This window comes from Mastigoproctus giganteus, chromosome 8, assembly GCF_048544385.1.
Source record: "Mastigoproctus giganteus isolate SK-2022 chromosome 8, ASM4854438v1, whole genome shotgun sequence".
In the NCBI taxonomy this organism is placed as follows: Eukaryota; Metazoa; Arthropoda; class Arachnida; order Uropygi; family Thelyphonidae; genus Mastigoproctus; species Mastigoproctus giganteus.
In genome coordinates, this window is record NC_143582.1 from 196,388,138 (window position 1) to 196,406,684 (window position 18,547).

The 18,547-nt window shown below is 36.0% G+C and overlaps 1 protein-coding gene across 1 annotated transcript in view; it reads right to left on the reverse strand.

Annotated features, from left to right (window-relative positions):
• Positions 1-4,359: 4,359 nt before the first annotated feature.
• Positions 4,360-18,547, reverse strand: part of LOC150082146 (xylosyl- and glucuronyltransferase LARGE1-like) — a 137,060-nt gene continuing 122,872 nt past the window's right edge. The window contains exons 18-19 of the mRNA XM_090380011.1: positions 14,902-15,000; positions 4,360-4,509 (exon numbers count right to left, since the gene is read on the reverse strand). Of these exons, the coding sequence (XP_090236137.1) occupies positions 4,416-4,509; positions 14,902-15,000 (193 nt within the window). The 3' untranslated portion in view covers positions 4,360-4,415. The remainder of the gene's footprint in view (positions 4,510-14,901; positions 15,001-18,547) is intronic.

The following is an 18,547-nucleotide window of genomic DNA, read 5'->3' on the forward strand; positions in this document are numbered from 1 at the left end:
AAATAGCATAATAATAAAAAAGGGCTTCACATTAAAATGCACCTTCTAAAAAACTAGAAGGTTTCTTGCTTGAATTTGTCAAAGGCAGTAGTGGAACTACCATACTGTCAGGTCCAACATGGTGGTGAGGAGTTCAGCAGTTAGTTTAGTATGGTTATTTAAATTTAAAATCACATGGAGTCATTTAAAACTCTCATAGGTATAGTTTGCCTCTAATCAAAGAATCTGGATTATAAAAAGAAAGATTTGGTTTAAACATTAGAATGAAGCTACCCCCTCTTTTGTGTGTGTGTGTGTGTGTGTGTGTGTGTGTGTGTGTGTGTGTGTGTGTGTGTGTGTGTGTGTGTGTGTTGTGTGTGTGTGTGTGTGTGTGTGTGTGCGTGCGTGCGTGCGTGCGTGCGTGCGTGCGTGCGTGCGTGAGAAAGAAGTCACATAATAAATAATGTGTTGCATACTAAACTATATGTGTGGCCTATAAGTTATAAACTCAACCAGGAAAAAGTGTTTATACATTCAAAATTGTCATATAATAATAATTTTTTTTGTTTCAACCAAATCTTGTTTCAATTGATTTTTTTTTTTACAGTGCCTGAAAGGTGACTTACTGAACTAAAAACTGAGAACTGGAGGTAAGAATATTAATCTAGTAAATGCAAATAGTGAGTCATGTACATGCAGAAGAAAGGCCTCAAGCCATTCATGCTGTGATATGGTGGACACTTTGGGAGACTTTGTCCCTTCATGGCTGGCTCAGTTCAACCATGACAGAGTCAGTTCAAGATTATCCTTGACAAGGTATGCCTGATATCATCACTTCAAAAACTATCACCAATGCCAAACCCATAATGAATAACTGTTGACTGATGATCCACCAAATTGCCAAGACTATGGGCATAACAAAAAACAACAGTTGATCAAACTGTAACACAGCACATGGGATCAAGAAAGGTTTCTGCATGCATCCTTGCAGAAATCCAAAACTTTTGAGTGCTGAACAAAAAGCTGGTCAGATGCAATGGTCTCAAGGAAAAAATCTACACCTGTTCATGTTGGATTCAGAGAAATTTTTATGTTTTTCATAACAATGTATTAAACATGAGTCTGCTGAACAAAACCTGAAACTAAAGAGCAGTCCACACAATGTACCCACATCCCCCCACCCAAAAAATGCTAAGTCTATTCCATTGGCTGGAAAAGTCGCTGCATTGGTCTTTTGGGATTCTGAGAGTTGGCAATGCTGGTTGATATCCTCCAAACTATTAGGGGAGCATATTATTCTAATCTCCTGATTTAATTACAAGATAAAAATCAAGAAAAAGCACTATGTGAATTTGGCAAAAATGGATACTCTTTCTGTAAGGCAATGCATTAAGTCAATTAATCATTTCCATGACAGAAATCTATAAGTGCAGGTTCCACTTTTTTTTAGTATCCCCTTATTGAACTAAGCTGCACCTGCTCCCAACTTTTATCTGTTTTTTTAACCTCAAAAAACAAAAATTGTCAGCTATCCGTTTTATTGCTGATGATGAGGTTATAGTGTTGTGGATGTACATTTTAATGACCTCAGCAAATCATTTTATAAAGCTGGGATGTAAAATTATTAGGCCATTACAATGAGAACTTATCCAGAAGTGATCCTCCAGATAAGTCATTTTTAGTTAGGCTTAGTTTTCCAGTGGGAAAACTCATATATCTCTATAACTCAAATGGGGAGGGGGGAAATAAGTCACAGAAGCAGAATTTAGAAAACATTGCAAATGTACTGCATATGTATAGAATACACCAAAAAATTTAAATTATAAATGAAAATATCTGTTTGACATAAATGTAAATTTTAATCTTGTCTCAATATGGATTTAGCACTAAATATGCATCATTGATGGTGTTAGAGTTGAGGCAGTGTGGTTATAAAAGAATTAGTACAACCCTTTGTGACTAAGCACATTTATCATTCAATAAAACAAAGGTATGAAAACAGATACTGTCAACAGTAACAAGGCATGTTCTATCACATTTTAAGATCATAAGAATAATTCATGCATTTCTGCTGTTCTTGCATTAACTTAAAAATCCCACTATGGTTTGTTATAGCACTTTGATTTGCCATGACCTTAATCCATGAGATATCCTGCTTAATGTGAAACAGAGATAGCCATTACACAATAGAGTGCTGCAACTAAAAAAAAAGAAGAGAAAACAAATAAAAATGCTCTAAAAATGCTATACTTCATTTAGATGAAAACAGAACAAAAATTTTTTTGTTTAGATTCTGATTCTATTTGTAAATTAAAGAATAAAATATTAATTGTGCACTTAAAAATCTGGTTGTTTGTATTTATGTTCTTATTTTACCCTCCATGTTTCTTTTTCACATTGGCTTTTGTTCTTCTCTGTATTGGCATAACATTGATTCATTCTCATCCCTCATTCTCTGTTACACTGTGATTATCCTAACTCTGCATATAAATCTAACCTTTTTTTTTTTGCAACTCATGTCTTGTAGTTTACAAAATGTAATCGATAATTTAACAGTCTGTAACTGATAAATTAAAAAATTAAGTGAAAAATATGAAGTTTGAACAATATCTGTTTTTGTAAATGCACCATTATTTTATCACAAAACAAATGTGCTTATTATTTTGAGTATAGCCATCCTAAGTATGATGTGTCTGCTGTGAAACTGTTCGTCCCATATGACTGCACATGTAAATGAAATAAACAGATTGAAAGCACACTGCATAGCTCACAAAATGTGGTGTGTGTGCCTGCCCACAACATTTTTGAACTTACCCACTTTAGACTTCAGCTGTTTCATGTGTTATTTGAATAGTGAACAATGTGTACTGCATACCTGCTTATGTTTTTTAGTGAACCTGTTGGACGGTTAAATATATATACTGTATAAATTGTGAATCAATAGTAATTATTCTCAGATAAGTCACTTCCTTATTTCTCTTTTATCCATTCATATTTTTTAGCAACTTCAACTTAAAGAAAAATGAATCTTACCAGCAAAAGATTTTCTCAAATTACTGAAAACAAATAATATGGGAAAGATAGATTTTGATTGGTAAAATAAATTTACTTTGAGTTGAGGAAAATTAAAGTTATAGAAGTTTTACTGCATACATGATATGAACTATACAATATTTATGTATAGTTAATAGTATATATTTACCATAATATTTATGGTAATAAACATAACAGCTTGCCTAGTGTCTATACATAATATGTATTTTATCTAAAATGCTTAAATTGAAAAGAATGTTAATGATAAGACATTCTCTTCCCTTTCAATAATAATCCTTATTAGACATTATCACATCATAAGTAGCTAACATAATTTTTAGTATTACAAACACTTAAGTAATATCTTTAAGATACACTGATTAAAAAGAGTAGGATTAAAATTCCTGTCATACTTTTAAGTCAAGGGCCATATTAAGAATTAGAATTACTATTACAGGTTAAAAGACTGAATTCAGTGAGATATATTTTCAGTGTATATAACATATAAAGTGCTGGAGCTTATGCATTTCTAGTGGAATAGTAGGAAAAACACACAAAATGCTAAAACATACATAATTCAAGCTTTATGGTCTGATGTCTTAAGGCTTAGCCAGAGGTTAACAAAACACAAAGCAGCTATGCTGTTGTTAGTGTTGGGAGAGAGAAGGGGTTATTAGCAAGGCCAAAGTTTAAAAATAAATACAGAGAAAAAAGCCACACTAAAAGCACATCCTGAAGCACAGTTTCAAATTATGGATTCTTCTTATACTTTATTCAATTGGTAAATAAAACATATCATTTACTATAACTTGTATTATAACATTTATTATATATTATAACCTGTACAAAGAAAATGTTACCATTCCCTTTTTTATAATAAAATATAATTTTTTTACTTGAAACTACTGCAATGAATGGCAAAAAAGTTTTCACATGAAAAAGAATTTAGTATTCTCACCTGGTTGCCACCCAATAACAGTCACCTATCATAACCTATCGATAGTGAAGTCCTGCTTCTTACTAAAAGTTTACTTCTGTATTAATTCCATAAAATTATTTTGATCCTTTATAAACCCATATCAAAAGTCAGTCCTTTCAACAAATAATTATAGGTTTGGTATTAACATTACATAAATGAAAAGTTAACCTTGCATACTTCTCCAAGTTGTTATCTTGCTGCTGCCTGAAGGAGAGATAGGCAATATCCATATATCTACAGAGAAGACTGTGGCAGTGAGTGTCTTTATACAGCAATATACATTCTTCTCAAATGATCCTTAATTTTAATAAGCATTTTTTTTTTACAGTATTGAAGTAGCACCTGATGCAGTCTGATAATGAAATTATAAGGATAATTTTACAACTTGATGCCCTTTAGTGAACTAGCATTTAAATAATTCCTGCTACCTCTTCAGTTTCCTATTTTCTGTAGTGAACTGTTTCCCATACCTCCGTGACAAATCTTTCACAAATTCTGCTTTCAACACCTTTAAACACCTGAAAAGACAGTAAATGAAAGAGAAATTAGCGTCTGCAGTCTAGTGTATTGAAAGTAGTAGTAGTGGTAGCAATTTGGTAATAAGTCCCCATTCAAATCAACTACTTAAATAAAAATTTAAAAAGCCAATTAAATATATATATATATATATATATATATATTTATAGTCAATATTTAGATAGGTGGCCATAACTTCAAAGTCCCCCATTCAGAGGTCTCTTGAGACCAAACTAACTGTTAAATAAGTATCTGCAAGTTTCAAAAGAATACTAACAAAATTAAAACATAAATCACAAATGTTCCAAGAGTCACCTTCATGAGACTAGTTGTTTTTATTGCATATCAGCATCCTAGGCCATACTGCACCAGTGTATTATGTCTAGAAAACTGTGTTCAGAGAGAGTGAGAGATCTGCATTTTGTGCCAGCTTAAAAACCTGGAATAACTCATTGGATAAGTCCTACTTCCTCCACCTGAGATCAGTAACTACAACCCTGATGGAGGATGAAGGATGCATGCAGAGTTCTGTTCAATTTTATGACCAGTTGGTTTGTTGAGCAAAGGCCTCATGCTACGAGGTAGAATGACTAACATGTACGTTAGTGCAAAAGCATCATTTTAATGTAGCCATCTACCAAAGTAGTTAATTAATTAATTAAATTGGCATCGTTTTGGTTATATCTCATATTGTGAATGCCTTCACAACCAGTTGTCATGGTTTTGTACTAACTTGAATAAATAACAATTCACCAGTGAAGAAGATTAATTAATTTAACTACTTTGGTAGATGGCTACGTTAAAATGATGCTTTTGCACTAACCTACATGTTAGTAAACCTATTTAAATATGATTACAGTGAAACTTCTCCTAACGGACACATCTCGTTAACGGACATCTCTCTACAACGGACATTTTCAAATTCCCCAACTCACCTCCATTGGTTTTAACGTGTTTTCAGCTTCTGTCTAGCGGACATTCTCTGTAACGGATGCGGGCAGGCAATCTGCACTCTTTCGTTTAGATTAGCACTTAATTTGATCTCCCCATAACGGACTGCGGGAGAGCTAACGGCCCTTTTTCTAGGAACTTTTCTTCCACATATTGCCTCAATCTATTTTCTATTTCCAATTCACTGAATTTTATTGAATTTTATCAAGGTTTACGTTGCGGTTGTAAACCCTTTTTCAAGAATTTTTAAGGCACGTGTAAAACTTCTGATGAATTCGGTGTGTGCAGGGGGCGGGGTGAATTTGGTCGGCCTTTCGTCTTTTGAGTTTCAGTTTTCAGTTTTGTTCAGTGTCGTGTGAAGTGCACAATGTCTTCTCGTAAACATTTAACTTTAAAAGATAAAGTCGAACTCATTAATGCGTATGATCGGCAAAAAAATAGTGTTCGCAATCTCGCTGCAAAATTCAAAATCGGGAAGACGCAGGTAAGCGACATCCTAAAGAAAAAAAATGAACTGCTCAAACAATTTTGGAAACATGGAAATGATCATGTTCAAAAATCATTCCCGAAAACTGTTGGACTTCAAATTGACAATGTTACGTATGAGTGGTTTTGTCGCGCACGTGCTAAAAAAATTCCCATTAATGGGCCTATTATTAGGGAAAAGGCTTTGGAGGATGCGAAATCTATGGGAGTAAATGAGTTCAAAGCTTCTGTGGGATGGCTAGATAAGTTCAAAACTCGGCATAAAATTTCTTGGAAAACCGTAAGTGGTGAAGGTGGATCTGTTGATACTGGGGTTGTAACAGAGTGGACCGTCAAATTGGAAGAGTTATGTTGTGATTTTGAAGCTAAGGATATTTACAACTGTGACGAAACAGGGTTGTTTTTTAAAGCTCTTCCTGAAAAAACAATGAGTCTAAAAAACGAAAAGTGCCAGGGCGGAAAAATTTCTAAGGAACGTGCCTGTACTATTGTGTACAAATATGCTGGGAGACTTTGAACAACCTCTTGTTATAGGAAAACCACAAAATCCTCGTTGTTTCAAGGGCATAAAGTTAAATCTTTTGAATGTTGACCGGAAGTCTAATAAAAAAGCGTGGATGACACGAGATATCATGAGCGAATGGATAAGTCACTTTAACCAAAACATGATTCGTCAAAACAGAAAAATTATTCTTTTCATGGATAATGCTGCATCTCACCCGCACATTGAATTGTCCAACATTCAAATCGTTTTTCTGCCACCAAACACATCTGCAGAGTGTCAGCCCTTGGATCAAGGGATAATAAAAAATTTTAAACTTCACTACAGAAAACGTGTTTTAAGACATCTCATTGCAAACATGAACGATGTAACATGTGCGAGTGACCTTGCAAAGAAAATCAGCATCCTAGATGCGATTCAATGGATTTTCTCTTCAGTAAACGCAATTAGAAAACAAACTGTTTTGTAAAGTCTGGCTTCTCAAACGCAAAAATTGAAGTTGTGAACAGCAATGTGGAGCACCAAGAAGAACAAGAACTTCAACATCTATTGATAATGTACAATACTTCAGCTACAAGTGACCCTGGCTACAAAGATATAGACTCGAACCTCACTACAGAAGATGGTGCTCTAGATATCAACGACATTATCATTGATATTTTTCAAGAAGTTCCTCATGAGGATGAAGAAATGGAAGGAGGTCATTCTGTCGAAGAACATATTAACGACAAACCACCGATGAAAATAGAAGAAGCGCTCATACAAATCAATCGTTTAAAAATGTTTTTCGCCACTGAAGAAGATACTGAAGGACTTTCGATGGTTTCTTCACTCCAAACAAATGTTGAAAACAAAATTATCAGCCGGAAGAAGGTGCAGAAGAAAATAAGTGATTACTGTATGCATTTTTCTTAAGATAAAGTCATAATATGCATAGCACAATTGTATGTATATTATTTACAAAAATATTGTGCAAAATCTGTATATAATTTAATTTAATTTTACATTAAACGTTTAACGATTTTTCTTTATCACTTGTGTATGTAATTGTATATTATTTACAAAAATATTGTTCAAAATCTGTATATATTTTAATTTAATTTTACATTAAACGTTTAACGATTTTTCTTTTCTTTTTTTTTTTCTCCCTCAGACTTCTTGTTAGAGGACACTTCTCTCTAACGGACACATTTTCATTCCCCATGGCTGTCCATTAAAGGGAAGTTTCACTGTATTTTGATCATAATAAGCCAGCTGATATGGCCTTGATTGTATACTGTATCTTATATACCTGAATATTTCCTATTTATTAATAAATAATGTGCAAATCAGCCTTTGATTTGCACATTATTTATTAATGTGCAAATCAAAGGCTGATTTGCACATTCTATGTGTCTTAAAAATCTGGAATAACTCATGAGGGGAAAAATCCCAGAGTCTCCAACAAGTCTGACACATCACTCTCTCAAATGAGTGACAAGTGACAAATCTACTGTACTATCATGAAGGAGTTTTATGACACGTTTCTATGGTGCACTCCACCATCAATAGAAATTAAAGGATGACATTATCAAAAGTAGATCACAGCAGTTTCAACATAGAGTATGCCAAATTGCACCAGTCTTGTATTCCAGGGTTTTGAATATTAGTAAGTAATTGGTTATGGAAATTATCCATCCTTTGGATGATTTCCATAACCAAAAGTCACAGATTTGTTCAAATACAGGGAGGAAGAAGACCACAAAGCAATAGCTTAGGACTGATTATTATAATAACCAAACCTTATACTCAAGGATGATATGACCATCCTTGAGTATAAGGAGAAAAATTTATTGTTCATACTTGTATAAATTACAAGTAAAAAACACAACTATAAATTTTCTGTCACAAGTATAAAGAAAGCAAAATCTGTAGGTAGCATCTGCTGTAAAAAATAAGGTAAAATAAATTATTACCCTAGTTTCTAATTTACCTGACTCTACAAGGTTAGGTAGTATCTCATTTCAATAGTCAATTACTCTTTAACTAAAGGAAAAATTCTCTTATATCACCTCTGCACTTACCTTACATTATTTTGAATCTACACCCCTTTATTTACATGATGTGAAAAAGAGAAATTATATCACACACCACTGTCTATGCACCTATTTTTGACTAGTGGTGGCAGTTCACCTCATAGGTGGCACTCTGAAATATCAGTTGTGTGTTTGTTGCAAAATAATTTGAAACATGAGAGTCACTCTTGATAACAAAAACATATGGAAGCCTTCTGTGTTTCAGAACAATGCGAATGAAGTAAGTTTAGATGTGCTATGGTTTCTGTTTAATGGTTCAATCTTTTTCTAAGGCAAGTTAGATAATGTATTTATCAAAACACATATTACAGATGACATCTTCCTTCAAACACAGTATATGAGAGAATATTAGAGAATCATATGCATGAATAATTCTGAAATTTCACATGCTTAACAGATTTATAAACTAGAAACTATTGATGTTTACATTTTATGTAAACATCAAACTATTCATGTTTACATAAAATGTAAACATGAATAGTTTTATGTTTATATTTGATGTCTGTAACTGTTTTTTTATTAATTTCAACTGAATTAATAAACATTTTTGTTTTTCTAAAAATAACTGGTCTAAATTAGATATTTTTAAACATTCAAAATTTTCATTAAAAAAATAAAAAATACATTTCAAAAGTACTGAAATCTATCAATAAAAGATCAAACAATAATATATTCTAAGCAGCCTTAAAAAAAAAAAAAAAAAAAAAAAAAAATTTTAATTACCAGTTGACCAGCCACCATTTAGGTCACAATTAGGAGTGCCATTATTGCCAGGTTAAAAGTCTATATATGGGAATGCGTTTTCCATTTTCCAATTATTGGTATTGAAATATGGATTTAATTCAATTACACGAGTCATACTTCAAAGAAGTACTATCATTAAAAAGTTCCTGTACACCGATGAACCAAAACATTATGACCACCTACCTAAGGGATGCACATCTGGCGAGTATGGGCTTGGCACACCCAGGGTCCTCAGCTGGATATCATCATTCTTCTCTTTCTTGGTGATTTCCTTCTCTCTCTCTCTCTCTCAGAGTAACTCAGAATTTTTTTTTTGCATGGTGCAGCAAAAGCCTTAAGCTTCCTTGCACCATATGATATGGCTAATAATGATAACGATGTTTGTCCTACATGTGCAGCCAAAACAGCTCGTACCCGGTGAGGCATGGATGCTACAAGATTTCTAAATGTGTCTTGTGGTATCTGGTGCCAACATGTAACCAGCAGATCCTTTAACTCCTATAAGGTTTGTGATTGAGACACCACAGATCAGAGTTGCCGTTCCAACACAAACCACAGATGCTTGATGGGATTGATGTCTGAGGAATTTGGAGGCCAGGGCAATACCAGGGCCTCCAAATTCCTCATGTTCTGCGAACCAGTCTAGAATGATTCGGGTGATGTGGCATTGTGTACTATCCTGCTGAAAGACGGCACCGCCAGAGGGGAAGACTGTTGCCATGAAAAGGTGTACCTGGTCAGTAATGATGTTTAGGTAGGTGGTAGATGTCAGAGTGCCTGGCACATGGATGACAGGACCCAGGGTATCCCAGCAGAACATCGCCCAAAGCATGATACTGATGCAACTGGTTTGTTTTCGTCCCACAGTGCATCCAGGCACCATCACTTCCCCAGGTAAACAATGCACATGTAACCGGCCGTCCACATGGTGCAACAGGAAACATTATTCATCGGACCAGACGACCTACTTTCAATCACTCAAGGTCCAGTTTCAATGCTCGTGTGCCCATTGTAGGTGCTGTTGCTGGTGAACCATGGTTAGCATGGACACTCGGAATGGCCTGCGGCTACACAGCCCCATTTTCTGTAGGGTTCAATGTACTGTGTGTTGTGACACATTACTCCCATCACCAGCATTCCAATTAACAACTATTTGCACCACAGTCGCCTTTCTGTTACCACGTACCATCTGGGAGAGCCTTCGCTCGCCTCGAGCATCAATGAGCTGTGGTCGTCCAACACTTTGCCAGCAGACCACTTTCAGTAGGTACTAACCAAGGCTGACCGTGAGCATCCCACCAACCATGCCGTTTCGGATATGCTCTGACCCAGTCATCTGGCCATTACAATTTGGCCTTTGTCAAACTCACTTAAGTCCGCTGTCTTTTCCATCTGAAGAACAAGAGTAACACTGATTAACAGAGCTCAGTATCAGGTGTTTTTTATACCGTGTCCTGACCCATGAATGCGCTGTAATTCACCTGCAGTTGCTTCAATTTGTAACGACTTGCTGGTCATAATGTTTTAGCTCATCGGTGTATTTCAAAAGTCTCAAAAAAATACATATACAGTGGATTCCGGTTATTTGGGCCACCGGTTAATCAGGGCAGATGTTTATTTGGGGAAAATCTTAAAAAACAGAACCCAATCGAGAAAATAGCCAGGGTTTACTTCGCTTAATTGGGACAACATGCCGTTTAATCGGGGCAGGAGACCACAGCACTGGAGATCACCCTACGATTGTCTCTGACGGTACCACGTGGTTCAGTCCGATTTCTGGAGGTCACAACCATAAAACAATTAGCAGTCACCTGTTTATTGGGCTTTTCTGTTAGCGCAATCTATCATAAACGGATAGTAAACTCGATCTTATTGAATTTGCGATAATACCGACAGCTGGAATTCTGTGGGTTATCATGATGAAATGTGTTTACACTTCCATGAAATTTTCAATCATATAAAAAAATTAATTTTTATAATCTTCTCTTCATTCCTATTTTTAAAGATTTGTAACTTGTTATTCCGTTCTCACTTGCGCGTACAGTATCGTGTTGCTTGCAATTCGTGTGTGCCGTGTTCTTTGTTATTGATTGCTTATCTTTAGCATCAGCATTAGTAGAGGCATTTGATGCAAGAAAGCAAGCTTATACAGCATCAGCCAAAAAAAAAAACCCACTTCCACTTCACCCCTCTGTTCGTTCAGAGGGGTGAAGTGGAATGTTTAAGGCTCAGCTGGACCTGTCCAGCTGAGCCTTAAACTTATTTAGGCTATCAACCTCCACCACAAGGGATGGGAGTCTGTTCCACCAACCAACCACCCACTGGCTAAAGGCAAATTTCCGCACGTCTATCCTACATCTGTCTTTCCTCAATTTGAATTTATGCCCTCTCAGGTGATTTTTCTGAGCTAGAGGAAGAATCCCATCAGTATTGAGCATGCTTAAACCATTCAAGGCTTTATACACCTCTATCAGATCACCTCGCTGGTGCCTAGTCTCCAGACACTGTAATTTGCAAAACTTAAGCCTTTCTTCGTAAGAGCACCCCTTTGTTCCATTCACTAATCTTGTTGCCCTTCTCTGTACTCGTTCCAGCAGCTCTACATCCTTCTTGAAATGAGGCCTCCAGACCTGTATACAGTACTCTAGGTGTGGCCTGACCATTGCCTTATACAATGGAATAATCACCTCCTTATCCCTGCTGGAAAAATTCCTGTATATCATTGACAATACTCCATGAGCTACTCTTGCAGCCCGTCTGCACTGCTCAGAGAACTTCATATCTGCCTGCACAACCACCCCCAAGTCCCTAACATTCTCTACCACTGTCAGTGTAGTACCACAGAGTTGATACGTTGCTCTGGGGTTGCTGTTTCCCATGTGTAGTACTTTACATTTGTCAATGTTAAACTTCATTTGCCACCTCTCAGCCCATCTGCTCAACCTTTCCAGATCCTGTTGCAGCAGCATAGTGTCAGTAGTGTCCTTGACAACCCTGCCAATCTTTGTATCATCTGCAAACTTGGACATTAAGCTTGATATACCATCATCAATATCATTTATAAATACAGAAAACAATAATGGACCCAACACTGAGCCCTGAGGAGTCCTGAGGGACTCCACTAATAACATTAGTCCACGATGAGCAGTGTCCATTGATTACCACTCTCTGTCTTCTCCCCCTCAACCACCCCTTTATCCATAGCAGCAATTTGCCTCCAATGTCACACTGCTCCAATTTGTGTAGCAGTCTTCCATGTGCAACAGTATCAAAAGCCTTTCTAAGATCCAAGTATATAATATCAAAGTTATTCCCTGCATCCAGTTCCTTTGTGACTGCATCATAGTATCCAATCAGGTTGGTCAAGCAAGACTTCCCCTTAACAAAACCATGCTGTGTCTGAGCTATAACTGAAGTCTTGTCTAAATGATCCTGCAGTGCTTCTTTAACCAGTGCCTCCATTAATTTTCCTGGAACAGAAGTTAAGCTCACAGGTCTATAATTACTTGCGTCAGCCTTTGATCCTCCTTTGTGAATTGGGGTCATATTTGCACATTTCCAGTCTATGGGTACCTCCCCTGAGTCCAAGGAAGCTCTCATAATTATGGCTAAAGGTTTGCTTACTTCCTTTGCTGCCTCCTTTAATATAACTGGATAGATCCCATCCATCCCGGGTGCCTTTCTTGTGTTTATCTTCAACAGTTTCTCCTCCACTTTACTCCCAGTTATTTCAAGATTCTGTAGCTTACTGCTAGAGTTGAATACACCTCTGGCATTCCCCTTGCTGAATAACTCCTCATGTGTGAATGTCGATGCAAAATATTCATTTAGTTTGTTAGCTACCTGAGCAGGATCATCAACAGTTGACCCATCAATATCAAGTGGACCAATCTGATTCATCCCCTTCCTTCTAGAGTTTACATAAGTAAAGAACTCTTTGCTGTTTTTCTTTGCATCCCTTGCCAAAGATTTCTCGTAATCTGCCTTCGCCTGCCTAACCTCCTTTGTAACTTGGTTGCATATCAACTTGTATCTATCATAGGCTTCTGTGTCTTGTGTTAATTTGTAAGTATCCCATGCATTTTTCTTCTCTGCCATAACCTCATTAGTTCATCTGACATCCATTTTGGCCTAAACCTTGAACAATATTTCTTAGTTGGTATGTAAAGCCTAGTAGCTTCCAAGATAAGTTCTTTGAATGCTTCCCATTTTGAATTTGCTGTTGGTAACATCATCAGTTGGTCCCACCGTATAGAATTTAAATACTGTCTCAGTCCATCGTAGTCGCCTTTACGGAAACAATAACCCTTCACTTTACCCCTAATGGTAGTTACCTCTTTGAGTAAATCCCACTTCAGCACACTGTGAACACTGCCACCTAGTGGTTCATTTATCTGCAGATTCTTAATGCATGAAGAATCACTACTGATAATCAAATCAAGAGTATTACTCCCTCTAGTTGCCTCCCGAACATGCTGATGTAGAAAACAATCATCCAATAAATCCACAAAAGCCCTGCTAGTGTGTGAGTAACCAGCCCCCAAATTCCAGTCAATATCTGGGAAATTAAAATCTCCCATTATAAGACTCTCTGATTTACTGGCCCACTCTATTTCCCTGTACAGTTCCTTATTATACTCATCAGAGTCATTAGGCTTATAGCACATTCCTACTCTCAATTTTGATCTCCCAATGCTTATGTCACACCAAACTGACTCAACACTGCACTGTCCAGCGATGTCGACTGGCTTCACTTCCTTGGTTTTTATGTGTTTCTTAACTAATAGCATAACCCCTCCCCCCTTCCTATCCTGTCTATCCTTTCTTTTTACTGTTTTGAATTTTAAACCCACCAACAAATGTCAGCAAACAGAAATGTCAACTAGTTAGTATGTACATATTACAGTATGTATTAATTCCGATTTTCACGTATCATTTAATTTTTTAATTGGTAAGGTAATAAAGGGTAAATTTGTGCTAATATACCTTTACTTTTATAGCCTGTGGATAATATTCCTCCTATTTAATAAATAAATAAATAAAGATTTATTTATTTATTTATTTATTTTCGCTAATTAGAATCGCTGTTTAATAGAACTAAAATTCAATTCACAAATGTGATCACAATGAACAGCGCTTACTACACATCGTATAGTGAACGGTAGTTTACTTAGGTGACTCCATTGTAACGTGATTTGATTGTATAGTGAACCAATTGTAAAGTGGGAGTCCATTGTATTTTTAACTTTTTTTTCCGTGAAACTTCAGATAATTGGGGCAGCCGCTTAATCGGGCAAAAATGCACTAGTCCCGATGTGTCCCAATTAACCGGAATCGACTGTATATATACAAAAAAAAAAATTTGTATATATATATATCATTCATGAAATTTCTGGATTTATAATTAATTATCAATTAATAAAATAAGTAATATATAAAAATATTAAAATTACTATAATAAAAATTATATAAATATATATAAAAATTGATTATTTTATAATCAATTACAAATCCAGTTAAGTAAAAAGATAATAAAAGATTCTGCAAATGCCTGATATAATTTGAAAAATTATAGCAGGCATTTTTATTTTAAAAAAAATTAATGACCATGAAAATACCTAATATACTTTACTTACTTCCTATATTGTGAACTTGATCTAAATTTGGCAATGTCAAAACTAGGAGCATGAGGCATATGGACAATAAAGGCATTTGGAAGAACAATAAATTCAAACCTAGAAGGGAAGAAAATAGTAACTCATACCAGATACATATGTACTTTCATAATCATGTTATTAAGGTTAATTTTTAACTTCACAAGTTCACTAAAAATTGTACTGTTTTAATGACAAACTTTAGATTTGTAGAGAATTTTATTGGACAGAACAACACTATAATAAAATACAGCTCATTTTATGTCGTTGAAAAGTGATTTAAAAAAAAAATACCCATAAAATAAAATCTAAATTAAGGATTAAAGAGGATAAAAATTTTGATACATCAAAACCAAAATTTTTCTTTTTGAAGGTTTCCAGTTGGCTAAAATCCATTCTCAGCTTCATCCTTTCTATGGTTGCACTGTCAAGCAACTGTTTTACCAGTACCATATACCCATGATATGAGGTACAGTAATACCCCGAAGTTACGCGATAGGTGGGTCCGACGAAAATCGCGTAAGTCGAATTCGCGTAAGTCGGGGTAAAACTTTGCATATAAATACATATAAATTTTGCTTAATTGGGACCAAGGACTAACAAAAACACTAGTTTAGAAGAAAAATATTAATAAAATTGCAGTTCTTTATACATATTAATACAAAATATATATTAAAAAAATAAATGACTTACTTAAAAAAGTTATTTCGATGTCGATGGCTTCATAAAATCTAACAAATTCGTCTGACGACACAGCGCCTTCTTTTTTTCACGCAGAATTTCTTCGTAGCAAGCTAATAATTTTTTTATTCCTTGCTTTGTAACTGTAACGCGTTCTTCGTTGGAGTCTATGTTTTCTAAAATTTTTAAGCCCTTTTCAATTGAGCTGAGACCTTCTGTCAAGTTTGCAATTGTCATGTGCTTTTCTGGTGGAACTGGGTCTGAAGTGTCGAATTCAGTTACGTTTTGCTCACGCATCTCTATGAGCTCATTCATTGTCAGCTCCTGACTATGTGAATCCAACAGCTCGTTGACATCATCACCATCGACTTCCAAATCTAATTGCCTGGCAAGATTAACAACTTCTTCTATCACATGAGCGACATGATTGGTTTCTGGCATTGTTTTCGTCTCGTTTTTGAAAAAAAATGGACAAAGTTTCTTCCAGACACCATTCAATGTTTTTTTGTGAATTTCATTCCAAGATTCTCCAATGATTCTTACGGCATCTAAAACATTGAATTGTTTCCAAAAGTCTTTAAAAGACATATCACTATTTTGTCTCATAGCTTCATTCAGACGTGCAAACGAACGCCTCGTGTAGTAGGCCTTGAATGTTTTGATGACTCCCTGGTCCATCGGTTGAAGCAAGCTGGTTGTGTTTATAGGCAAAAACACAACTTTCACACGTGGGTCGAAATTAATTAGGGTGGCAGGAGGGTGACCGGGTGCATTGTCAATAAGAAGCATCACTTTAAATGGAATCTGTTTAGATTTGCAATAACGTTCGACTTCTGGTATGAAGTGGTGACCAAACCAGTCCTCAAAAACGGAAGCTGTCACCCAAGCTTTATGATTTGACTTCCAAATCACTGGTAAACTAATTTTAGATATGTTTTTTAAAACTCTTGGGTTTTCGGAGCGATAAATTAAGAGAGGTTTTAACTTGAAGTCACCAGCTGCATTCCCGCCAAGCATCACTGTCAATCGGTCTTTGGAAACCTTAAAGCCTGGAAAGCTTTTTTCTTCACGCGCGATAAAAGTTCTTTTAGGCATCTTCTTCCAGAACAGGCCAGTCTCATCCACGTTAAATACGGTTTCACTGCTATAGCCACCTTCTTCTATCATAGCCTTGAGTGTCTCAGGAAAAGAAGACGCAGCTTCTTTATCGGCACTTGCTGCCTCTCCACTCTCTGCGATACTGTGCCAGTTACAGCGAGTTTTAAATCGGTTGAACCAACCGTTACTAGCTACAAAGTTTTCATCTTTGTCCGCCTCCTCAGCTTCTTCTTTCAACCTCTCAAAAATCAGCTTAGCTTGATAGCACACAGTGTTCTGATCGACTGGACAATTCTTCACTTTTACTTGATTATCACACCATAATTTCAGCATTGTTTCCATCTCAGCAATAATACCATGACGTTTACGAATTATGCTTGAGTTCAAGGATTGAGCATTTTTCACCGCTTCGAGAATTCTTTCTTTATCTTTTATGATTGTTCTTACTGTGGATTCCGGTAGCTCAAACTTCTTTGCCAATTCACAAATTTTCATTCTGCTATCAAAATCCTTGATAATGTTAAGTTTACATTCCAAAGATATCGTTTTCCTTTTCCTACTAGGTGCAGGAGAATCAGATTTACTTCGTTTGAACGACATAGTTTTTTAAGGGTTTAGAAAACTTTCGTCGATCGTAGAATCGTATGTAATTGTGCACGTAGAGTTCGCACGAAACACGTCCAATGCGTATCACAGCAAGTGAAACACTGAGGGTCGTTTTTCATATGCCATCGATACAGTCAGTCCTCGTATAGAACGATAGTGTTAATTGTGTTCCTATAAACCCTCGTGCAATAAACAACAGGCCCTATGGGAAAAATCGGGTTAGGTGCCGACCACCCAAGATTGAACACACATTTTATTGCTTTTCTTTTTCTCTCTGAGTGTGCAGTGTCGTTACCAGGACGCTTCCTTTTCACACCTTTACTCGTTTTTAGGGAATAAAGCACAATTACAAAACGAGGAGGCACCCTTGATACGCATAAGCTGCGCGCATGTAGCAACTGAATAAACAACACCATAAAGGCAGAGATACACTATTAACACCTCACATTTCTAGGGGGTTACTACCATAAAACAATAAAAATCCAGTTGTGTTTCTGCTAGTGGAATCTGTTATAAACTGGTAGTAAACTCGAACTAATTGCATACCGATAGCTGGAATTGTGTTGGTTTTTACGTTATTATGGTGAAATGTGTTTCCCCTTCACTGATATAAAAAAACATAAAAGCAGCAAAGTTGAATTTTGTTCATCTTTGGCTCTCACTCTCCGCCGTCCCACCGTATATCGATAACATATGAAAACGACCTTGAAGATAGTGGGCGGCAGCGTTGCCAAACGAAAAAATCAAGAACCGCGTAACTCCGAGTTCGCGTAAGTCGGGGTAGCGTAAGTCGGGGTATTACTGTACTGGAAAAACAGAGCCAAAAGTTATCACTTAACAAGTATCCCATGTTGTTAATCCTGAAGCAGTCCTATTTCTGAAACATTACAAAATCTCTATCCTTTGAATGCAAAAGTCTAGTTAGGGAAGAAACAGAATCAAAAGAAGTGAAGTGACCACAACCATATTAATCTTGGCCAGAGGTATCACAAATACCAATTTCAATCCCACATTAAGATTGGCATGAGCAGTAACCAATTTCATTCATGCCCTTTTTTAGACATTTTCATAGCTAAATTTTGAATAAACTAGAATTTGAATAAGCAAATTCTTGATGCACAAGCCCACTGATTTAAAAAAAAAAAGTACCATAAGATGCTTTTGATATTTGATCGAACTTGAACTTTATCAGACATCCACAAATTAGATGAAATTTTTACCATTACTTGCAAACCAGACTATG